General features: G+C 50.9%; 15 protein-coding genes across 15 annotated transcripts; 9 read left to right on the forward strand and 6 right to left on the reverse strand.

The window, feature by feature from the left end:
• Positions 1-47: 47 nt before the first annotated feature.
• Positions 48-827, reverse strand: KL911_002636 (uncharacterized protein; the record flags this gene model as incomplete). The annotated part of the gene is made up of 1 exon (XM_043197727.1): positions 48-827. One exon carries the CDS (start codon positions 825-827, stop codon positions 48-50), a length of 780 nt encoding a protein of 259 aa, XP_043054916.1.
• A 113-nt stretch (positions 828-940) lies between these two features.
• Positions 941-1,231, forward strand: KL911_002637 (uncharacterized protein; the record flags this gene model as incomplete). The annotated part of the gene is made up of 1 exon (XM_043197728.1): positions 941-1,231. The coding sequence occupies one exon, from the start codon at positions 941-943 to the stop codon at positions 1,229-1,231; it is 291 nt and encodes a 96-aa protein (XP_043054917.1).
• Positions 1,232-1,283: 52 nt separating this feature from the next.
• On the reverse strand, positions 1,284-5,387 carry KL911_002638 (uncharacterized protein; the record flags this gene model as incomplete). The annotated part of the gene is made up of 1 exon (XM_043197729.1): positions 1,284-5,387. One exon carries the CDS (start codon positions 5,385-5,387, stop codon positions 1,284-1,286), a length of 4,104 nt encoding a protein of 1,367 aa, XP_043054918.1.
• Positions 5,388-5,730: 343 nt separating this feature from the next.
• On the reverse strand, positions 5,731-7,326 carry KL911_002639 (uncharacterized protein; the record flags this gene model as incomplete). The annotated part of the gene is made up of 1 exon (XM_043197730.1): positions 5,731-7,326. One exon carries the CDS (start codon positions 7,324-7,326, stop codon positions 5,731-5,733), a length of 1,596 nt encoding a protein of 531 aa, XP_043054919.1.
• Positions 7,327-7,799: 473 nt separating this feature from the next.
• On the reverse strand, positions 7,800-9,158 carry KL911_002640 (uncharacterized protein; the record flags this gene model as incomplete). The annotated part of the gene is made up of 1 exon (XM_043197732.1): positions 7,800-9,158. One exon carries the CDS (start codon positions 9,156-9,158, stop codon positions 7,800-7,802), a length of 1,359 nt encoding a protein of 452 aa, XP_043054920.1.
• Positions 9,159-9,248: 90 nt separating this feature from the next.
• Positions 9,249-10,190, reverse strand: KL911_002641 (uncharacterized protein; the record flags this gene model as incomplete). Its single annotated transcript, XM_043197733.1, has 2 exons — positions 9,249-9,564; positions 9,910-10,190. The coding sequence occupies 2 exons, from the start codon at positions 10,188-10,190 to the stop codon at positions 9,249-9,251; spliced, it is 597 nt and encodes a 198-aa protein (XP_043054921.1).
• Positions 10,191-10,508: 318 nt separating this feature from the next.
• KL911_002642 (uncharacterized protein) lies at positions 10,509-11,300 on the forward strand (the record flags this gene model as incomplete). Its single annotated transcript, XM_043197734.1, has 1 exon — positions 10,509-11,300. One exon carries the CDS (start codon positions 10,509-10,511, stop codon positions 11,298-11,300), a length of 792 nt encoding a protein of 263 aa, XP_043054922.1.
• Positions 11,301-11,354: 54 nt separating this feature from the next.
• On the forward strand, positions 11,355-12,195 carry KL911_002643 (uncharacterized protein; the record flags this gene model as incomplete). Its single annotated transcript, XM_043197735.1, has 2 exons — positions 11,355-11,963; positions 12,040-12,195. 2 exons carry the CDS (start codon positions 11,355-11,357, stop codon positions 12,193-12,195), a joined length of 765 nt encoding a protein of 254 aa, XP_043054923.1.
• Positions 12,196-12,441: 246 nt separating this feature from the next.
• KL911_002644 (uncharacterized protein) lies at positions 12,442-13,845 on the forward strand (the record flags this gene model as incomplete). The annotated part of the gene is made up of 1 exon (XM_043197736.1): positions 12,442-13,845. One exon carries the CDS (start codon positions 12,442-12,444, stop codon positions 13,843-13,845), a length of 1,404 nt encoding a protein of 467 aa, XP_043054924.1.
• Positions 13,846-13,973: 128 nt separating this feature from the next.
• On the forward strand, positions 13,974-15,335 carry KL911_002645 (uncharacterized protein; the record flags this gene model as incomplete). The annotated part of the gene is made up of 1 exon (XM_043197737.1): positions 13,974-15,335. One exon carries the CDS (start codon positions 13,974-13,976, stop codon positions 15,333-15,335), a length of 1,362 nt encoding a protein of 453 aa, XP_043054925.1.
• A 40-nt stretch (positions 15,336-15,375) lies between these two features.
• Positions 15,376-15,897, forward strand: KL911_002646 (uncharacterized protein; the record flags this gene model as incomplete). The annotated part of the gene is made up of 1 exon (XM_043197738.1): positions 15,376-15,897. One exon carries the CDS (start codon positions 15,376-15,378, stop codon positions 15,895-15,897), a length of 522 nt encoding a protein of 173 aa, XP_043054926.1.
• A 38-nt stretch (positions 15,898-15,935) lies between these two features.
• Positions 15,936-17,126, reverse strand: KL911_002647 (uncharacterized protein; the record flags this gene model as incomplete). Its single annotated transcript, XM_043197739.1, has 1 exon — positions 15,936-17,126. The coding sequence occupies one exon, from the start codon at positions 17,124-17,126 to the stop codon at positions 15,936-15,938; it is 1,191 nt and encodes a 396-aa protein (XP_043054927.1).
• Positions 17,127-17,316: 190 nt separating this feature from the next.
• KL911_002648 (uncharacterized protein) lies at positions 17,317-17,700 on the forward strand (the record flags this gene model as incomplete). Its single annotated transcript, XM_043197740.1, has 1 exon — positions 17,317-17,700. One exon carries the CDS (start codon positions 17,317-17,319, stop codon positions 17,698-17,700), a length of 384 nt encoding a protein of 127 aa, XP_043054928.1.
• A 325-nt stretch (positions 17,701-18,025) lies between these two features.
• On the forward strand, positions 18,026-18,789 carry KL911_002649 (uncharacterized protein; the record flags this gene model as incomplete). The annotated part of the gene is made up of 2 exons (XM_043197741.1): positions 18,026-18,061; positions 18,397-18,789. The coding sequence occupies 2 exons, from the start codon at positions 18,026-18,028 to the stop codon at positions 18,787-18,789; spliced, it is 429 nt and encodes a 142-aa protein (XP_043054929.1).
• A 150-nt stretch (positions 18,790-18,939) lies between these two features.
• On the forward strand, positions 18,940-22,182 carry KL911_002650 (uncharacterized protein; the record flags this gene model as incomplete). Its single annotated transcript, XM_043197743.1, has 1 exon — positions 18,940-22,182. The coding sequence occupies one exon, from the start codon at positions 18,940-18,942 to the stop codon at positions 22,180-22,182; it is 3,243 nt and encodes a 1,080-aa protein (XP_043054930.1).
• Between the last annotated feature and the right edge of the window lie 59 nt (positions 22,183-22,241).

Genomic DNA, 22,241 nt, shown 5'->3' on the forward strand with positions numbered 1-22,241 from the left:
CAGTCTACGCGCTGGAGCAACATGATGCGGCTTTAATTTTTTTATCATTAGTTAGATTCATCCATCTTATCGTCATCCTTCGGTTCTTCCTTGACGGCTTCTAGGTTGCTTTCTGCCGGCGCCTGTTCTCTCTCCTGTCTGGCACGTTCCTCTTCCAGCGACAGTCTGATGGCCAATGCCAGCTCGGGGTCCATGTTTGGGTCGTCGAAACCAAACTCGTCTCCCATGCCCATGCCTCCAGAAGCGCCTCCCTCCTCCTGGAACAGAACAGACCGGTCCACCTGCTCGTACAGAAGATTTGGGCCAGGAGGCACAGTGACCAGATGCGACGAGTCGTTGCTATTGGCCAGCGATACGAACCTCTCGAGCTTCTCAGTGTTGATCTGCTGCTCTCCAAAATTGATGAAATCAATCGATATGCCGTTCTTCTTAAGTCGCTTGGCCAGCTTGTCCATCTCAGCCTCGCTTTCTGTAATCGGCGACCCCACAAACACAATCACACGCTGCTTCTGTGCCTTGTTCTGTCGATTTTTCAATGCCAAACACGCCACCTGAATACCGTCCACAAGCTTGCTCTGTCCCTCTATACGGCTCTGATGCAGTCCACTGAGCACCTTTCCGTACTCCGTGGTTAGGTTGCTGATGACCCGCGGCGACTCCCCAGCCATCGTCATCAGGCCCACCGTGCTCTCTGGATTGGCGTTGGTTTTGCGTCTGAAGATCAGCTCCACCGTGTCCAGCTGCGCCTGGTACCGCGATGTAAGGTAGTCGCCATTTCTCATATACTCTGAGTTGTCAATGACTATCATACATGCCTCCAAAACCATATTGATTACTAGTGTTGGATTCGGGTTGGATTTTTTTCGCCACTACGTTTGGTAGTGCAAGGGAAAGAAAAGATATAAACATCAATATAAAATATCTATCTATATAAACATCAATGGCTTCTTCGGGGCCGCCGCGGTTGTCGAAAGTCCACAAGCAGCGACTGATTCAGCGTTTTAAGCGAGAAACCGCGCGCAGAGAACAGCTTCTGCGACAGGCAGGCGGCAGACAGGCCGAGGAAATCAGCCTCAAGGTGAAAAACAGACTCAACAAGATCCTCCGCAAGTTCTGGGACATCAAGATCCGCGACATCCTGGAGGTCGAGCGCGAGATGCCGCTGGACCAGCTGACCCTGCTGAAAGTCCTGCGGCAGCTAGAAATTCCGTCGTCCGCATCCGCTGTATAATATCTACCGCATCAAATTAGTGAATACACAGAATAATTTATGACACTCTATCCTAAAGATCCTCCGGAAGATCGTCCCAGAAAGCCTTGCCTTCGGTGGTAGGCTTGATATATCCGGCACGGATCACAAAGTCGCCGAAGTGCTCTCCTTCGTATCTCTCCAGCGACCACCTTCTGAACATTGGCACCAAAATGTCGAGCACCTGCTGCTCGTCCACGTTGGTCCTGTACAGCTTGTTCAGACGCTCTCCCTTGTATCCTCCACCGAGCATCATGTTGTAGGTGCCAGGCGCCTTTCCAACGAGCGCGACCTCGGCAAGCCATGGTCTGGCGCATCCGTTAGGACATCCCGTCATTCTCATGACGATGGAGTCGTTTCTCAGACCAAGGTTCTCGAGCTCTGCCTCCAGCTTCGAAATCAGCACAGGCAGGTATCTCTCTGCCTCGGCCATGGCCAGGCCGCACGTTGGCAGCGCCACGCAGGACGACGACGACAGTCGCAGCGCAGAGTAGTTGGTCTTGTCCAGCTTGTGCTCTCTCATCATCGTCTTGAGCGCGCTCAGGTGCTCGTCAGGCACGTTCGACAGCAAAATGTGCTGGTTGCCGGTGAGTCTGAACTCGCCGAAACCGTGCTCCTTCATGTAGCGCGCGATCTTGCCGAGTCCCGTCTTCTGAGGCGCCTCCACCGTGTCCTCGATTCTCCCGTTCTCGACGAAGCAGGTGTAGTGGTTGAGTCCGATCTCATCCTTGCACCAGCCGAAGTAGTCGATGTTGGAGTCGATCTTGAACGGCTTCGGAGCGTCGAACTTCTTGCCCCACAGCTCCTCGACTTTGCTCTTATACACGTCCACGCCCATGTCGTCGATTGTGTACTTCAGTCTGGCGTGCTTTCTGTTCTTTCTGTCACCGTTGTCTCTCTGGACAATCATCACTTTTTCGCACACGATGTGGATGTCTTCCACCGGGCAGAAGCCGAACATAGAGCCCGTTCTCGGGTACGTCTTGGTGTTGTTGTGCGTCGTTCCCATTCCGCCGCCCACCAGCACGTTGTAGCCGACGATGTTGTTGTTCTCGACAATGGCAATTAGCCCGATGTCGTGCGCGTAAACGTCCACGTCGTTGTACGGAGGCAGAGTCAGCACGACCTTGAACTTTCTCGGCAGGTATGTAGGGCCGTACAGCGGCTCAGTGTCCTGGATAGAGTCGCCGCCCACCTTGATCTTTCTCGGGCCGCCCTCGATGCCTCTCTCGAGATCCAGGTCGTCGAGCCACAGCTCGTGGTAGGCGGTGGTCGACGGAAGCAGGTGTCTGGAGATGATTTTGGACGTTTCGACCAGCTGCGAGTGCAGGTGCTGGTTCGAAGGCAGAGCAGAACACATGACGTTTCTGTTCACGTCACCGCACGCAGCAAGCGTGTCCATCAGAGCCGTGTTGATGCCCTTGATGGTAGGCTTCAATTTCGACTTGATCACGCCGTGCAGCTGGAACGTGGCCCTCGTGGTGATTTTGAAGGTACCGTTGCCGTTGGTGCTCGACAGCTCGTCGATCTTGAGCCACTGGTCCGGCGTGGCAACGCCTCCAGGAAGACGCACCCGCGCCATGAACGCGTACGCTGGCTCCAGGCCCTCCTTCTTGCGCTGCTCTCTCACGTCTCTGTCGTCCTGCATATAAATACCGTGGAACTTGGTCAACTGCTGGTCGGAGGCAGAAATGGCCCCCGTGGTGGCGTCCTGCAACCCTTCAGCAATGGTTCCTCTGAGGAAGTTGGAGTTGATCTTGATGTCCTCGTTCGTGATTGGCGGAGGCTCGTCTGCGTTCTCCACAGACACCCCCAGGGCCTCCCAGACCTTGGGCTCCCAGGCGTTGTAGCCGGTGTTGTAGCCGTCGGCGTCCTGGTCGTCTCCGAGCCCCAAGTCAGCGAGAACGTTGCCGCCCAGCAAGACCAGCTTCTTGAACAGGTCCTGGCCCGGCTTGTTGTAGTAGTGAGCGTCCTCCTTTCTTGGCCAGTACTTTGAGTCTCCCAGACCGAAAACGGAGAACTTGAGGTTGGCAAGGTCGATCGTGCTGGATTTGAGAGCCTCCCAGAACAGCTTACCGTTGGTTGGGAACTCTCCCTGTCCAGAGGTGGACGTGATGAAAACAACATTCGTCTCCATGGCCAGGTCGTCCAGCGAAAGCTCGTCCATGGCCAGAAGCTTGATCTTGAGGCCCTTGGCGGCTCCCCTTCTGCCCATCTTCTTGGCCAGGTTCTCGGCGTTGCCTCCGTCAGACGCAAACGCGATCGTCAAAGGCTCGCCGCTCAGGTTCTCGAGCATCTTGCTGAACGCGTCCTTGGACTTCTCGTTCATCTTCTTCTCGACCATATTGTTGTACGACTTAAGGTTGAAGTCGAGTCTAGGGCTCTTGGCAGCCAGCATCGTGAGCCTGTTTTCTCTGTCCAGAAACTCCTTGAGCTCGTTTCTGATGAACGACGAGTCCAGCTGGAACTTGTCCTCTTCGTTTTCCAGGAATGGATTGTATCTGTAGAGCGGCCAGTAGCCCATATCGACGGAGCTCTTGGTGTCCTTGAGGATCTCAAGATGGTCGTCGTAGCGCGGCAAGTACGCCAGCACAATGGCCGGGCCGTTCGCGAACCTGTTGGCCTCCAAAAGCGCAGTCAGCGTCTGCGAGTACGACGAATACAGGGCCACCGACGCGACGTACGAGTTGCCGTAGTTCATCGCATACAGCCCGGCGTTCTTCTTGCCCTGTTTTCTGTTGAGCGACGAATCAGAGTCAATGATCAGCAGCTTGACTCTCTTGTTGGTCTTGAGCACCTGGTGCAGCGTCGACAGGCCTTGGTCAAAACACCACTTGTCGGAACCTATCAGCCAGCTCGTCCTGATGGTCAGATACTCCTTCATGGCCAGAATGTCCTTGACTGCAGTGGCCTTGGACTGGGCCAGCTCAGCAGCCAGCTCTGTGCCGTCCACTTCCTTGCCCTCCTTGGCCTTGATCAGCCACGCCGCAAGCTTGTCGCTGAGGTCAGATCCTGCGAACTCGCCCAAACTATCCTCGACAAGGTTGATCAGCTTGCTTCTCTGCTCCTCCTCGTACAGGAACTTACCAAAGGCGAACTCTGGCGACGGATTCAGCACGACGTTGTTCAGCACAGAAGGGTTAGGAACAGCCTGGCGCAGCAGTCTGACGTAGATGTCCTCAGAGAGGGAGGACGAGCGCGAGATGGTGGCAGAGACAGATTTAAATGGTTTCCCCAGACTCATGTTCTGCACCGGCTCGTCCAGCTCCGAGTTGGCGAAAAGGTCACTGAGCACGTCGTCGACGTTTGTCGAGTCGATCTTCAGCAACTGGCTGCATATGACTGACGAAAACTGCGGCACCAGGTCCAAAATGTCCAGCAGAAGCGGCTGGAAGTCCAGCTGCACAGAGCTCTGCTCCAAAATTTGCAGCACGCCAGAATATGACGAGACCAGCTTGCCAAGCTTTGCAACGTTGAACGGTCTGTAAACTTTGACGGATATGAGACCGACGCCCGACGGAAGAGCAGAGCGCATAGCGTTCTGGTTGCCCAGCAAGAGCAGGATCTGGTCGTATTTCGAAAACCAGGAAGAGTTCAGAAACTCAAATTCCGAGTAGGAGCGGCCGGTCAGGTCTTTGAGAGCCCCAAAGGCAGCGTCGAGATCCCGGCCCTCAAAGCTGGTGTACGTCTGGGCGATACGAGAGTCAGGATAAGACTTAGGGCTCTGAGACTGGTCCAGATAAAAGTGGAGCACGGTACCCTGTGTAAACTTCGCAACGAGATATGACAGGATGAAAAAGTCAAGCGCTTCTTGTGGGTTGGAAGAGATTAAAATAGGAATTCCAAGATCCTTAAATGCCAAAACAACAGAGTAGTCGTCATTAGTGATAGGAGAATTGATGATGAGTTTTTGCGTAGAGTGGGACACGATGGGCAATTGCTTGAGCAAGTCGTCAGAATGCAGTCCCAGCACAGCGGCCTGCGAGTCCTCGATGAACTCGAGACAGTCGTTAGCCGACAAGGATTCGACTTGCGGAAATTCCTGCGTCGGACCAACAGAATAGGCCTTGAATCCAGACTCTGATTGCAAGGCGACTGCAACCTGTGCGAACGCCTGTTGAAGAGTGACAGAAGTCATGAATAGCACGAGATAGCTGCGGTTTGCGAATATAAAACTTTTTAGCTCTAGATCTGCTTCTCCGCGAAGGAGCCACACTGAGGCTAGTGCCCGAGCGTTTGTATGTGTCGCTTATTATATGAGCGGGTTTTATTGGCGGGCTTTGAGCGGCTCGGGTGGCGGTGCAAGATACTGGTGACGAAAGGTCACGTGAAATGCAGTTGGGAGCCGGGGATTGAAAAAAATGAAATTTTTTTGACGATAGGCAGAACTTATCAGACGGCTAGCAGCTGATCCGAGAGGTCTCCCGTGTAAGGGTGTATAAATAGTGTAGATAGTAAAGAATGGTACATAAATATAGCAGCTACTCAACCACGGTAGGGTCTCTGCGTCTGAATTGCATGATTAGGTCGTCTTTAGGGAAGATGGTAGCAAACACCTTGATCTGCTCGCTCAGTTCCGTGACCTTGTGGTCAAAGTCCAGGAACATAGCAGCCTTTCCGATGAAAGCAGTGAAGGTCATGAGCACATAAGTTTGTCCCAGACACCTGTGCACACCTGTACCGAAAACAAGCCAGTTCTTCGTGGCGGCCCACGCAGGTGAACCCTCCTCCCATCTCTCTGGCACAAACTCGTCAGGGTTTTCGTAAACTTCTGGGTCGTGCAGAGCTGGGTACAACGTTGGCACCACCATGGCTCCCTTAGGAATAGTGTAGTTATCGCTAACGGGATAGGCCTGTTTCACATAGTGGGGAACCATGAGGACCGGTGGTCTGTATCTCAACGTCTCTCTGACAACCATGTTGGTGTATTTCATCTCATCGATCAGCTTACCGGTCAGAGGCTGGTATGGGTTTCCATTTCTGATTCTGAGCTGTTCCTCTCTGATTTTCTTCAGGACGTCTGGTCTGTCAGCAACAAGTTGGAAGAGCCAGCAGCACAGAGAGGAAGAAGCGTCCTGGGAAGCAAACAGGAAGGTGAACACAGCCTCGGAGATCTCTCTGTTGGAGAACTCCCTGATTAAAATCTTGGCGTCCAAAGACTTTTTATCCTTGCTGTCTCTGGCCTCCTTCATGACCTTCACCCAGGCATCCATGACACACTTTGGCTCCCCACCGGCCTCAATGTGGTCCTTGGCCATCTGTGCGCACCCTTCAAAAATTTTCATAGTCATGTCTGCGATCTTCTTTCCGTACCAGGTCTTGGTGTAAGGAATGATGATAGGGAAGTTGACAAGCTCTAAAGCTGCGGTGACTAAGTAGTAATTGTCAGCAATCTCCTTGATTTGAGAATTGGTGATGTAGTCACCGCAAAACGTTTTCAGGGAAATCGCACACATCACCTCTCTGAACACTGGGAAGAACACTTTCGGCTCGTCTTTGGTCATGTCGGCAAACAAATTGATGTATTTGTCCATGATTTTCTCTTGGTCCGGGATATAGAACTCCAAAGAGCTTTTCGTAAAGAGCCCATTCAGTCCCTTTCTATATTCCGAGTGTTCCTTACCGTCCAGAAAGACCCAGTTGGATGGTCTCAAAATCTTCACGGCAACGTCAACAACACACGGTTTAACGTACTGTGGCGACTGGAAGATCTTTCTAGTAAGGTCCCGGGTGGAAGCAATCACCACAAACTTGTGGAAAATCGAGACACATGACAAGGGTCCGGAAGCCCACTTGCTCTGGTACTCCTCAAACTTAGGGTCCAGAGACTCCAAAAATGGGCCAATAACAGGCCAGACTTTGAAACGCGGACCGGCAATTGATCCCTTGTATATCTGGTATGCTATCTGGTCGTAGACCACAACAATAGCCATGAAAATGGCAGCTATCTGCCACCAGGAGGTTTGTTGCCAGAGGGAAAGAACAGCCGACTTCAGGCCCACATAGTCAAGCTCCTTGACGGCACCTATAACCGTGGTCGGGTTCAGAGTCGAGCAATTGTTATTCAGAAACTCCATCTTTTCGGAAGGTCAAAAGAATGTATGAGAAATGATCCGATTGTGATTGACTGCTTATATAAAAAATTGCAGTTGATTTTTTTCTGTATACGAGGTGAACGAAATCCGTTAACAACATCCGTACACCCGAAGCAGAGTCAATAGGCGGTGAGAAAGCACAGGTCGCGTGACACGCCAAGACGGAGCGGTCCACTACGTGGTGTGGCTGGGGGCGCTGATTTGGTTGGACAGAAGTATACAGCCCGCGAATCATGGTGGCTGCCGTCCGCGGTGGCACTTACAGAGAGCTGTAGCTACGGCTTGGCAACCAACTCGCTACGGAATTGCAACTTTTCCCTGACATGCTGCTATTATCGGCAATTTCAAGCCCGCGAGTAGCAGGCTACGTGAGAGAAATGGTATGTTTGGACTTGGCGATTCGATAGCACGCTACGTTTTCAGCGGAAATTGATCAATTACTGGGCATTTGATGTCTATTTCGTTAACAGCTCGCCGTTTTGCAGGTTGGTGTCTTTCCATATTAGCACAAGGGCAATGGTGATGAGGTAATTAAGAGTGTAGGCCGTGGTGGTGACATTGGCCATTTCGAGGAAAAGCTCGTTCACGTAGTCGTAGAGCACTCTTCCTCTCAAAATTAGCTCAACCAAGCTCATGATTGTGAGCAGAGCAAAAGTGAGCGCAAGCTTTGTGCGCACACTCCGGTTGGTGAGCTGCTTGTGAGTTTGCCATGCGTAATAGCAGCAGAGGAGGTACACAACAACCAGCTGCACGAAAATAAAGTCACTAAGGAAAGAGGCCCTGCCTCCAAGAAGAGAGTACACCGAGGACTCCTCGACAGCAAAGAGAAGAAGCTGAAGGAAGAGGAACGCGCATAGGACTCTGAAAATCCGTAGTTTCTTAGGGCTCTTCATATTGCTGAAAAACAGGAAACCTGAGGAAACGATCAGACAGTTGTACACGATCCATACCGTGAACGTTGCGCTAAAAGTGAGCATACAAGCGTTCATGACGATCATACTCAGACTGCCGTAGTATCCGTAGCCGTACTTGTTGAGCTGCGAGTAGATGATGACAGAGCTGAAGAAACCAAACGCAGTGCCGGCAATATAAAACAAAAGCTTCACCTGGATCGTAAACTGCTTGAACCAAATGGAGCTCGACAGAATGGCATTGGTTTTGTCCAGCCGCACTTTGCGATACAAATATGCAGCGAAAAGGGCAAAGAGCATCACGTAGGACAGGAAAAGCGTAAAGTCCCAGTAGAGGTAGTGGTAATCTGAAACTAGAAGATTACCAAAGCTCTGCTTCCAGTCGACAACAACGCGCAATTTTCCAGTGTCTGCAGGAATATCGTGAGCGGTGAAGATGACACAGTAAATGGCGGTGTTTTGAATCTCGAATTTGTGCGTATTTTGAGGTAATTCAGTAGGAATAAGCCTGTAATGCTCGATGGGAAACTCAAACTCCTCACTGTCGATCAGCTCGTCGAGCGTCATGCGCAACTCTAGCTGGTCGGGAGACGGATACGTGCACAGTTTCTTCTTGATGGCGCTCTCGTCACAAACCTTGACCATTGGCGATGGGTCAAGTTTCACACGCTCCAAATCACCGCCGGAAATCAAAAGTGTGTCAACCGAGGCGCCGGGCAGGTTTTCAAACTGGACTGCAATTTCAGGAGTGAAATGCTGCGAGATGAAAAACAGCTTGGAATTTTCGTAGTTGGCGACATATGCGCAGGTCTGAAACGCCCTGTCATTTTCCAGCATATGTTCATCCTCCAAACCAAAAATTCCAACTAGTAACGTCAGAAACGTCAGGAGCGAGGGAAGCATCGGTGAGCAACAGCGATGTAGAAGATTATATAAATAGGAAAAAAAAGTATATTACACAGCCAAAAATAGTAGCTAGCTTCGGTTAGACGTCTAGTCAAGGATTTGGCCAGCCAGGGGGCGGCCACATAGTCCGTGCAGGGAGAACAAGGTCTTTTCAGAAAATAACTGGTCGGAGAACAATGCCTGCGCATCTTCCCTGAGAATGCATTGTCTGCATTGAACAACACTGTTTGGGGCCCAAAAATGGTCGATCGACGGGTCTATTTGGGCCATGACTGGAGGTTGCGAGACTTCGTAGAGAACGGCTACTGGACAGGCATTGATCTGAAAACATACAAATGGCAGGATGTACTCAGCCGGGCCCTTTCTCGTGCTTTGAGATTGGCAGATAGTATTCTCAGAAGGGCTACCCGAGCGGTCGCTGACGTGTCCGGGTAAGCGGTAGATCTCCACGAATCAAAACTCAGCGATTAGTAAGAACACACAGAGAGACCAAGATCCGGCTGGTAAGAGGAACTCTCACAGCACCTGCGCCATACCCTGGCCATATGCGTGGCTCATATGAGAACCACGAAGGCTAGTGAAATAATTCAATTTATTAAACCTATAATCTGCTCAACAAACTATAGGCGTCTTATGACGTCGCCTCCAACATACTCAACCAGCTGATCACGTTCTAAGGAACAAAAAGGCCCCGACTGCAAGGATAAGGCCACCTAGGGCGACGAGAGGCAAAGAAGAACTATCGGACGATGACGAAGCTGCTGCAGACACAGCTGGCTTAACAGCGACGCCACCTTTCAGCTCGCCGACTTCAAGGTTAGCCAGGATCTCGTGAGCATCTTCCGAGTGACCAATATCTTCGAATGGTTCTGTTGCGTCGGTTCCGGCACAATCCATGATCACCTCTTCTCCTCCCGGGTGTTCATCCAAGTACTCACTGCAGTCGTATACTTTGCCCTTGTATATGATATACAAGTCATCTCTGGTGTTGTGCTGGGCGACCTCCTCCGCTGTGAAGACTTTCGACATGATACAAGTTTTCGTAAAGAAATTTGGTCCGTGTGTTTTTTTTCTTATCTGGTACTCGTATAAGTTACTTAATCGGGTTAAAAAAATCATGTCTAGTGATTTTGCAACTGGCGGCATATTCCGCTTTTTGCAACTGAAAAGCTATCCCTTCTAACCGTGACCAAGACGGTTGGCGAAAGAGGGTCTCTGGAATGGCTTTCTTCGGCTGGGTCTCTCTACAGCCCAGGCAGGCTCGCCCAACAAAAAGGTCTCTCCATCCGTACACCACTAACGTTACATCAAAAAAATTTTTAGAAGATATTTTTTTAAGGAACTATAATGGCCCGGAAAGCTGTGTCTACCCCGCCTTCCAAGAAGGTCCCCTCGCGCTCGCCTATCCTGACTAGAACCCGCAGCAAAAAGGTCAGCCAGGAGCTAAGAGATGAGTCGAAACTAGAGAAAAAGAAAGAAGAGATCAAATCCGAACTAGAAAACGACGAGATTGAGCTTCCCAGCGACAGCGACAGCTCTGACGACGCCGACGAGCTCGAGGGCTTTGAATCTGCGGACGATGAGGACGGAAGAGAACAGGGTGGCGTCACAAAGACAAAGCACACGGTGCACACAGTGACCAAGCCTGTTCAGAGCACTGACAAGAGCACCTCGAAACCGAGCGCCAAATCCAAGCACGGCGTGATATATGTGGGTAGGCTGCCCCACGGATTTGAAGAGAGGGAGCTGAAGAAGTATTTCAGCCAGTTCGGCGAAATCACCAGACTCAGACTCTCGAGGAACAAAAAGACAGGAAACTCGAAACACTACGCATTTATCGAGTTCGAGCACGCGGAGGTGGCCAAGATCGCCGCTGAAGCCATGAACAACTACCTGTTGTTTGAACACCTGCTGCAATGTGCCGTTGTGCCGGCTGAAAAAGTGCACGAGAACCTTTTCCAGGGAGCTAACTCCAAGTACAAGCCCGTGCCGTGGAGCAAGATCGCGCAACTCAAGAACGACAAGCCCAAATCCAAGGCCAGGTGGGAAAAGCTGCAAAAAAAGTACCAGGAGCAGAATAAGAAGAGACTGCAGAAACTCAAACAGCATAATATCGACTACGATCTCAGTGCTCTGTAGGGAGGGTGTAAGGTTGTATAATTTTAAGCAAATAGGGAAATCAAGGTTGTCACAATGGCCGCTAAACTCGAGCACCCTGTGTACGAAAAGCTCTCCAACTACACCTTTTATCTTTGTTCCTCGTCGCCTCGCCGCCAGGAGATTTTGAAGATGCTCGGGTTCAGCCCTGTAGTCAGGGCGTCTCAGTTTGAGGAAAATTTGTCAAAGCTAGATTACACGGTAGAAGAGTACGTTGCAGAGACAGCCAAAGGCAAGTGTTTGGCTGTCTGGGACCAATTGAAAAAAGAGGGCGAAACAGACAACGTGTTGCTGATTTCGGCCGACACAGTCGTTGAAAATCAAGGAGTCATATATGAGAAGCCAAAGACACAGGAAGAAAATTACCGGGCAATTTGCGCAATGCGCGACTCGAGCGAGCCCGTTCGCGTATTTTCTGGAGTCGTCGTGCTACTGAGCGACGCCAGCACACAAGGAAAGCCCGACAAGTGCAAAATCAAGACGTTCACGGAGATAACAGAGATAATCATGGAAAAGTCTGTGAGCAACGAGTTTGTGAGGAAATACAGCGAGTGCGGCGAAGGCCACCAGGTGGCGGGCGGATTCAGGATCCAGGGCTCGGGCGCTCTGATGATGAGAGGCATAAACGGAGACTACTACAACGTGGTGGGGCTTCCGTACACGAAGACGTTCCAAACGATCTGTGACATGTTAGATACACACATATAGACAGGCAGCGTAGTTGCTTAAACGATTTGTTCGCTTAAGCAGTTGGCAGGGGAGAAAGCAAGTTGATGAGGTTTGGTCTGTTGGAGGTGGATTGCCATCCGAGGTAGATGATGAAGGGGATCCATCCGTAGTGGGCAATGGTCTTGGTGGTGTCGAGGACCTTGGATAGTCTCTCTTTGGACTCTTCAGACAGGTTCAGGCCGGCGTTCATGAGGAGGATTGTGTTGGCACAGTTGAAAAAATGGATGAAAAAATCATCGACCCCACCAAGTCGATCGACGCCAGCAGGAGGCAAAGGAAAAGACCGATCCGCGAAGGACGATTTTTTACGGCGAGGAAAAAAAACAGCAGCTGATTGAATTTGATTAGTCCTAATTAGAGGCAATTGCTCATAACATCACCTACCTGCTATAAAATGTCTGCCATTGCCACGCTCAGATTGGCCTCGCGTCCTGCAGTCAGGCTCTCCAGAGCCCCAATGCTGAGGTTTACAGCCCTAGCAAGATACTATTCCTCCAAGTTCCCAGAGCACACCGTCATCACCATGCCGGCCTTGTCGCCAACCATGACCCAGGGTAACCTCGTGAAGTGGCATAAGAAGGTTGGAGATGCTTTGCAGCCGGGCGAGTCCATTGCCGAGGTCGAAACCGATAAGGCGTCCATGGACTTTGAGTTCCAGGAAGAGGGGTTTCTGGCTAAAATCCTGGTTCCGGACGGGACCCAGGACATTCCTGTTGGAAAGCCGGTTGCCGTGTACGTTGAGGACAGCGGCGACGTTGCTGCGTTTGAGGATTTCACCGCCGCTGACGCCGGCGACGCCGGCGCCCCAGCCGCAAGCGAGCCAGCGAAGGAACAAGCCCCTGCTTCCAAGGAGGAACCACAAGAGGCACCAAAGGAGGCACCAAAGGAATCCCAGCCAGCCAAAAAGTCTTCTCCAGCTCCGTCTGGCAGAATTTTCGCTTCTCCACTGGCCAAGACCATTGCTTTGGAGAAAGGCATTTCCCTGAAGGAAGTCAAGGGCACGGGTCCAAACGGACGAATTGTGGCCAAGGATGTCGAAAACTACAAGCCAGCAGCTCCACAGGCCCCTGCTGCTTCCGCAGCTCCGGCAGCAGCCACATACGAGGATATTCCATTGACGACCATGAGAAAGGTCATCTCCAAGAGGCTGACCGAGTCGAAGCAAACGTCTCCAGACTACATCGTCTCCTCGTCGATGTCTGTTTCGAAATTGCTCAAGTTGAGAGCCTCTCTGAACGCTGCTGCCAACGACAGATACAAGCTCTCGGTCAACGACCTGCTGATCAAGGCCATTGCCAAGGCGTGCGAGAGAGTCCCAGAGGTCAACGCCTACTACATGGAGAAGGAGGGAATCATCAGACAGTTCTCGAACGTTGATGTTTCGGTTGCTGTGGCCACTCCTACAGGCCTGATCACCCCAATCGTCAAAAATGCACACGCCAAGGGTCTCGAGACCATCTCCAAGGAAGTCAAGGACCTCGGCAAGAGAGCCAAGGAGAATAAGCTGTCTCCAGAAGAGTTCCAGGGCGGAACCATCACGATCTCCAACCTGGGAATGAACCCTGCTGTCACGCTGTTCACCTCCATCCTGAACCCTCCACAATCGGCTATTCTGGCCATCGGCACTGTCGAGAAAAAGGCCGTGCCTGACAAGGCCAGTCCGCACGGCTTTGTGTTCGACGACGTGATCAACATCACGGGAACCTTCGACCATAGAACCGTGGACGGTGCCAAGGGAGGCGAGTTCATCCGGGCTTTGAAAACCATTGTGGAAAATCCGCTGGAGATGCTTTTGTAAGGGATCTAGATCAGTGTAAGAATGTATTAGACAAGATTTGGAAAACAAAGTAGGGTAACTTTTCCATCAAGGGGCCAGATAGATATTCTTCCCCGTAAATTAAAGCTCGCAATAACTGTTGACAAAATATGAGCGGGTCATCTGGGCTGGATCAGGCCGAGCTGACCTACCTGATCGTCTTTTGCACGCTGATCTCGCTGATGATCATCTGTGCGCTTGTGACCCTCATATACTACTTATTCTTCAGAGACTCGCTTCTGGGGGCTCGCGACGACGAGAACAACGTGATCTGCGACGTGCTAAAGTACAACCCGGCCAACTACCGCAACCAGGCTCTGTTTCAATCTCTTAACAAGGTGGATAGGTTGCGTTTCGCTCTGGCTAGACAATTTTTTGAGGAAAAGCCTCCTATTCTGCGCTTTAATAACACCCAGGGCGAAATCGACACCACCTATTTATTAATCAGAGACCGCGGCATCAGCAGTTTCTATTTCGAGACGTACTGCGACCAGATATCGGAGCTGAGCCAGTCCTTGTGCGCTTCAGAGGCTGAGGAGGCGTCCGAGACCACCGCGTTGTTGCAGCCCAAGAAGCCCGATTATACGCAGGCACAGTTCAGGAAAGTGCCCTATTACGTCGAGGACCTCACAGAGATCTCTTTTGTCGGCTCTGAGCAGAGTAGCGCCATTTTGAACCTTCCAGTGCCGATCAGAAACCGCAAGAACGACACGGTCTACTTCGAGGCCAAGCTTTACGATTTCGACCACCGCCGCTGCATGGTGTCTGTGGGTCTTTGCACAAAGCCGTATCCCAACTTCCTGCTGCCCGGACTGCATCCTTATTCGGTTGCCGTGCAGACAGACGGATGTCTTCGTCTGAGCAACCGGCCGTTCCCCAACGACCCTGACTTGCCTGTTATTCTGCCCCAGCTGCTGGAAGGCGACGTCATAGGTATTGGCTACAAGGCCTCGAACGGCACTGTCTACGTCACGCACAACGGTAAGAAAATTGTCGAGGCCGTCCAGAACCTGAAGACAGAGCTCTATCCGTGTATCGGAGCGGTTGGCGGGCCGTGTACGGTCTCAGTAAACCTGGGCCAGATCGGGTTTGTTTTCATAGAAGCCAACGTGAAGAAACTGGGCTTCTGCGAGAATCAGAACGAGGGAACCATCGGCGCACCGCCGCTCTACTCCCCCAAATTAATCAAGAATGACATTCTGCTAGATCAGGGAGAGCAGTTGCCTCCAGAATATCCTTCTGACGAGGAGACGTTCTTTGGGCCCAAGCCGTATCTAGAGAAGTCCAAGAAGCGCGTGGGGACTCCCGAGTCTGACCCGCCTCCCTACATTGGAGACAAGAGCGAGAAGACGTCGCTCGACGACGACGAGCCGAGCGTCATGGACCCCACAGAGTACGAGCGACGAATCGATAACATAGGAACTTCGCCCGCTCTTGGCACCAGTAAGCGCGCGGGGCCATATATACGATAATGGAGGACGCTACTAATGCAACCGTTAGCAAGTTCGCTGCATGTTTATGTTGCTGGCTGTAGCTGCTGCGAGTTTTCACGGCAGTGTTAAAAGTCAAAATCTAGTTTTCGACTTTTTCACATATTCGTCCATGACATTAATTAAGCAGAGCGACCAATTTATCCAAAGATCGCTTGAATTGCTCCAGGCGAGCCCAGAGGACACGACAGTGTCAATAACATACACACACTCGAGGGTGAAGTCGGCCAAGACCGGCAAACCGGCCAAAGCATTGATCAAAATCAAGACTTACAATCCTCAAACCGGCATATGTCTAAACTTCAAGACGCACAAGGCAAAGGAGTTCAGCAGAATGATCAACGTCTTAGGGCCAAGGGGCAGCTCCATGACAAAGGTCGAAAACTCTGAGAAAAAAACCATACATCTTGATGGATTCTCTAGTGTTATGAGTAATGTCGAGTTTAAGGAGGAGGTCGCCCCTGCTCCGGCAGCAGCCCCTGTGCCGGAGCAGGCAGAGTCCGGAGGCAAGAAGAAAAGCAAAAAGAAGGGCAAAAAGAAGTAGTGTATTATACATAGGTCGCTTTAATGAACCACCACGAGTTAAGAGTGCTTGCGTCCTACATTGAGCAGATTGCTCTTGTGCGTTTTTTTGTAGATCATGGTGTCGTCCAGCGGCACGCTGTCGTCACTAAACTCGTCGGAGTCAACGTCCGCTCTTCTAGCTGGCGAGCAAACAGGACACGAGGCCGCTGGTTTTGGCGGCGTGCTATCTTTTTTCAGATGTCTGATCTGGACCTGTGGCGTTTTGGGCTCGCTTGAGTCGGCATTCTGATGCTCCGGTCTTTTCTGCTCCACCTTGATGACTCCATCGCCAACGGTGATAACAGTGAGAACGTCAGCATTGTGTTTCAGAACCTCCTTCTGTTTGAGCAGCTTCAAGTTCTCAGCCTCAAGTTTTTCCAGCTCCTCCTGCGTTGTGAGAGCGAGCTGCTTCATTTTCTCTTCGTTGGATGCCAGCTGATCGTCTATGGTGTCGGCAGAAACCGCTTTTCCCGAGGTAGTTGGGCGTTCCGACTTGGCTGGAGAAGCCTCCTGGGGCGCAGGCGCTGGAACCGTTGCAGCAGAGCCTGCTGACTTTCTCAGCTCTGCCAAAGTCTCTCTCAGCTTCATTGTCTCCATATAGTACTTGTCGAACTTCTTCTTCACGAGCTCGCTTGTAGAGGTAATGCGATGGTTCTCCTCCTGTAATTGCCTGAGTTTTGTGCGGAGCTCTGTGTTTTCGCGCCGCAGTATTCTGTTCTCGTCCTTCACCTCGTCAAACTCTGTGCTAATCTTCCTCACAAGTGAATTTAGTTTCTCGCCCTGCGCGCTGCGATCGTAGCTCAAAACCTTGTAAGTTTGCTGGAAAAGCGACCTGCTGGGATCGTCATCGTCGCTTCTGGAAACGTACATCTTTCTATCGTCGTCGAACACGTCGTCCGCCAGCTTTTCTGAATCCTTCAAGCCGTAAGAAGGCTCGCGTTTTTTCACGGGGCTGAGGTTATAGGACCGGCCAATCTCGACCGAATCGTCGAAAGATCGGCGGCCGTGCGGTTTCGTGGGCGTGGAGAAGTATTTGTGGTATTTTTCGGGGACGTGTTGCCGCAGAACAGGTTCGTAGTCGCCGTAGTCCTTCCAGAACTTCTCGCTATCAAGCACCTTCCCGCGGAGGTTACCATAAGGAAGCGGATTGCCGTCGAGAATGGCCTGGTAGTTCTCCTGGTACTGCTTTAAAGGAAGAATATCAAGCATCAATAAAGAGCGCTTCGCAAAAATAAACAAACAATTTAACCGTGAAACATACTTGGTTCGAGGTGTAGATGTATTTAACATATGTGGTCTAGAATATATGGGTATCTAAAGAAGACCGATCAAGACACCGAGGCCCAGGCCAGCTGCGTTCGCAACGAGAGCCGGAGCGCCTGCAGAAACTTGCACGTCGATGGACGACGAAGGAGCGGCAGGAGACGAGGAGGAAACGGAAGAAGTGGCCAAAGTGGTGGAAGAGCTGGACTCCTCGGCAACGGAGATGGAGCTGGATGCCGAAGTGATTGGGGCAGCCGACGAAGTGGCGACGGCAGAAGACGTTGGGGCAGCACTGCTGGACGAAGCAGCGGTGCTGGAGACGGCGCTGGATGCCTTGCTCGAGAAGCTTGCGGCACTCGAGGAAGAGGCTTTGCTCGACGAGCTGGCGCTGAAGTTGGCACCGACGTCTTTGCAAACGCTGGAGAATGAGTCGGCCGCGGTGTCGGCGTTGTCTCCGCACTTGGATTGCAAACAAGAGGACATCTCAGAGGACTCATTGCTGCAAACACAGGCAATCTGATTCAGCGACGAACATTGCGAAGAACCCTTCACAACCTCGGCAGCACAGGCCAGTAGACATGCTGGAGGAGTAGCAAGAGCCGGTGCGATGTTAGCTAGAACGAAAACGAGTGGCACGATGAACGACTTCATGATGGAAAAACGGGGAATGAAGAGTTGTGTATATTATTTATATTTGGTTTTTCTCTGTTATTGTCTCATCCGAGACAATGTTCTAAATACGGAAGTTATTTTTAGAAGGGAGGGTAACAGGGCCTAGAAATGCGAAAAAAAAAAAGAGGCAGAGGTTCGCCAAAGGCCAGACCCAGATTGGCGAGCCTTATGTGATGTGCAGATGGCCGGGTCCTGCATATCGTCCTACAGTCTCTCGTGCGCTAGCGTGAAAAATAAGCTGCCTGGGACATAAAATACATCCTGGCAGTGGAGAGAGCTCGCCATCTGCCAAATGGAGTAGTTCACACCTGCAGGACCTGCGACGGCGCTTTCGAGGCCCTTCTTTGCACAGGTCCTCGGGGCTCTTTTGTTATCACGTGATTCATGGTCACATGATGGAGAAAGAACAGACGTAAACTGTGCTGCGCCAGACATCGCAGAGTACTGCTGACGTGAGCATTTTCCAGGCGAATAATTTGTGCCGTTTTTCTACGCAATGCCTAACCCCCCCTCGCGGATCCCGAGAGAGCTCAAGCTTTTTCAGTCCAGCCCCACGTTGCAGCTCCTCCCGTCTGACAACCTCAAGGTGCAGCACGTGGACATGCGAATCCCAGACAACCCGCTCTATCCAGACACATACCGTCTGCGATTTATAATCGAAAAGGATTACCCCTTCGCTCCCCCGCAGGTGCAATTTGTGCGACCGCATCCGATCCCGATCCACCCCCACATCTACTCCAATGGCCACATCTGTCTCAATATTTTGTACGACGGCTGGTCGCCCGCCCATTCCCTGCAGACTGTAGCTCTTTCCATCCAGAGCATGCTTGCGGGCAACACCGATGCTTCGAGGCCAGAGGGAGACGAGAGATACTGCGCGACAGCCCCCTCGAACCCGCTGTTTTCGAGATTTATGTTTGATGACGATTCCGTATAAAGAGCCTCATTATATCTTCCTCTGTAAATGGCCCCCGCGTTTTTTGCCCTAACCTGTTCCTAAAAATTTCTGTTTCTTTTTATGCTCTCAAGATTTACACTTTGTCCAAGTCGTCTTGCTGGTGCTCGAATAAATCGTTCTCTGCGCAACATGTCCCAATATAAAGTTTTGAGCCAAAACCTTGAGAAACCAGACATCGACGACCGCCAATACCGTCTGATCGAGCTGCCGAACGGTCTGGTGTCGCTGGTCATCTCTGATCCTACCACAGACAAGTCGGCTGCTGCGCTGGACGTGAACGTGGGTGCGTTCCAGGACCCCAAGGGGCTGCCTGGACTGGCTCATTTTTGCGAGCACTTGTTGTTCATGGGCACTTCCAAATACCCTTCCGAAAATGAGTATAGCTCCTATTTATCCAAAAACTCTGGCTTCAGCAATGCGTTCACGTCGTCCGAGCACACCAACTATTATTTCGAGGTGGCCAATGAGGCGATGCAGGGGGCTCTCGACAGGTTCTCGCAATTCTTTATCTCGCCGCTCTTCGACCCAAATTGCAAGGATCGAGAGATCAACGCTGTGGACTCTGAAAATAAGAAAAACCTGCAGGCAGACGTTTGGAGATTACACCAGCTCAACAAGTCGCTCACGAACAAGGCGCATCCGTATAGCGGCTTCTCAACAGGTAACAAAGTGACTCTGGGCGAGGAGCCCGTGAAACAGGGTTTGGACGTCAGAGCAGAGCTACTGAAGTTCCACGAAAAATACTATTCCTCCAATATCATGAAACTAACCATTATCTCGAACGAGTCTCTCGACATCATGACCCAGTGGACCGTCGACATGTTCTCAGACATTGTTAATAAGAACGTATCTCCACCAATCTACAAAGACTCTCCATTTGACTCAGATACATACAACGGCAACCTGATCCGTGCAAAGCCAATCATGGAGCTGCGGTCTTTACAGCTTTCGTTCCCCATCCCCGACACGAGACCCAACTGGGACTCGAAACCAGCAAAGTACCTTTCTCATCTCATTGGCCACGAGTCTGAGGGATCTTTGTTGTTTCATTTCAAGCGCCAGGGATGGGCCAATAACCTCAGCTGCGGCCACGAAACGGTTTCTGCTGGGTATTCCGCATTCCTTATCAATATCGATCTCACTCCTGAAGGATTGAAAAACTATACCGAAGTGTTGCAGCATGTGTTCAAATACATCCGCTTGCTGAACGTGGAGGGGCCCCAGAAGTGGATATTCCAGGAATTGCACGAACAGAGCACAACCAGTTTCAAGTTCTTGCAGAAAACAGGAGCCAGCCAGTCAGCAAGCAGACTAGCCGGCTCTCTTCATGGACTGGAGTACTACGACACCCGAGGTCAGAACCCGTTGCAGAAAATTAAAGCGAACCCGCCTCGATCAACGATCCCGGCTGAAAAGCTTCTGAGCACCATGATCGTCAGAAAATACGATCCCGAGGCAATAAGCAACGTGCTCTCTTATTTAAGACCGGATAACTTCCGTGCAATGCTAATTGATAGGGAGTGTTTAGAAGGCGAGCATGTGCTGACAGAAAAATGGTATGGCACAGAGTACCTACCATCCAAGATCGAGCCCCAGTTACTCCAAAGTCTGGCTGATATCTACAGCGGCCCTGCTCCCTCAGAATACAGTTTACCGGAACGCAACATCTTTCTCCCAACAGACTTCTCACTCGTCGAGCCTCCGGCTGACGAGTCCAAGGAGATTGTCTATCCTAAACTAATCTGTGACACTTCTGACTCACGAGTCTGGTACAAGGTCAACACGAAGCTTGGAGGACCAAGGTCCAGCGTCACTCTCAAATTCAACCTTCCTGGATCCACCTCTACTCCATTGAATTACGTCTTGCTCTCTCTTTTTGTTGAGATGCTGGACGACGAGCTGAACAGCGTGTCGTACCTTGCAAGTATAGCAGGTCTCCACCACGAAATCGGTCTTGCCAGGTCCGGATTGAGCTTGTCCATAAGCGGATACTCGCACAAGCTCGACAGTCTTCTGGACAGGGTCACCAACACGTTGTTGAAGTTCACAAACGACGAATCCGTGTGGGACGAGACAAGGGAGGAACGCTTCAACATTGTCAAGGAGAAAATGTTGCGGAACCTGAAGAACTTCGGTTATTCTGTGCCTTTCCGCCAGATTGGTCCAATGATCTCTGCTTTGATCAATGAGGACTCATGGATGATAGACGATCAGATAGACTGTTTTGATGCCGCGACATTCCACTCTTTGAAGAGCTTTGTGTCCAATTTGTTTGGTATCTGTTTTGTTGAAATGTTTGTGATTGGCAATTACAGCAGGCAGGAAGCTTTGCACATCAACCAGCTGGTGGCTTCGAAACTTACCAAGGCTCTCTCATACACAGCATCTCAGTTTACCAGAGGCCGCTCGTTGGATCTTCCTGCTGGCGAGGAATACCATTTTGTCAAAAAGAATGTTGATGAGGAGAATGTCAACTCGTGCGTGGAAACCTTTATCCAGCTGGGCTACATCCCTGACCAACGCAACAGGCTGCTTGCCGAGCTGGTTTCGCAGATAATTCACGAGCCTTTCTTTGACCGTCTCAGGACCAAGGAGCAGCTTGGTTACGTTGTTTTTTCAGGAATAAGACAAACCAGAACAACGTTTGGTCTACGTCTCTTGGTTCAAAGCGAGAAGAGTACTGGCTACTTACTTGACAGAATTTCGAGATTTTTGGTGAAAATGGGACACAATTTGTCTTCCATGAGCGATAAGGAGTTCGAAAAGCACGTGAACGCGGTGATCACAAAGAAGCTGCAGAAGGTGAAGAATCTTTCTGAGGAGAAGAACAGGTTTTGGGACTCGATCGCATCTGGCTTCTACGACTTTGACAAACGAGAGTTGGACGTGGAGACGTTGAAAACAATCAAACGCCAGGAGCTTGTTGATTACTACCGCAACAAAATTCTCGACTCCTCTCAGCACGGGAAGCTAGTTGTGCATTTACAGAGCCAGGTTGCTCCAAAGCAGTCGTTAGTCAACCGACTTACTAGCATTATTTCTAATCTGGTATTTGATATGCCTGAATACGACTCTGTTGAGCTGAGCTCCAACCAGCTCGCTGAGCTGATAGAGCGAAAAATCAGCGAGGACAGTGAGATCACTAGAGACGCTCTGGAGTCCATCTTTGACGACTTCACGCTGATTCCTAACTTCGACCATAAAGAGCAATTTATCACTGCTATATTGGACGAGCTTAAAAAAGAATACAAGCTCACTAACACCATCGAAAATGTCGGTGAATGGAAATCGCAGGTGCCGCTCACGGGTGCTCCGAATGCTCACATCCCGGAGAAGTTCATGGATGAGGCCTTGCTGGAGCCCAAGCTATAAACTAATTATAGATTACGTAAAGCTCTAGAGATAAAAAATGTGTGGAGGTGACATAAAAA

The sequence above is a fragment of the Ogataea haglerorum genome (genome assembly GCF_019207285.1).
Source record: "Ogataea haglerorum isolate 81-453-3 chromosome Unknown 81-453-3_NODE_6_length_583072_cov_95.821986, whole genome shotgun sequence".
NCBI lineage: Eukaryota > Fungi > Ascomycota > Pichiomycetes > Pichiales > Pichiaceae > Ogataea > Ogataea haglerorum.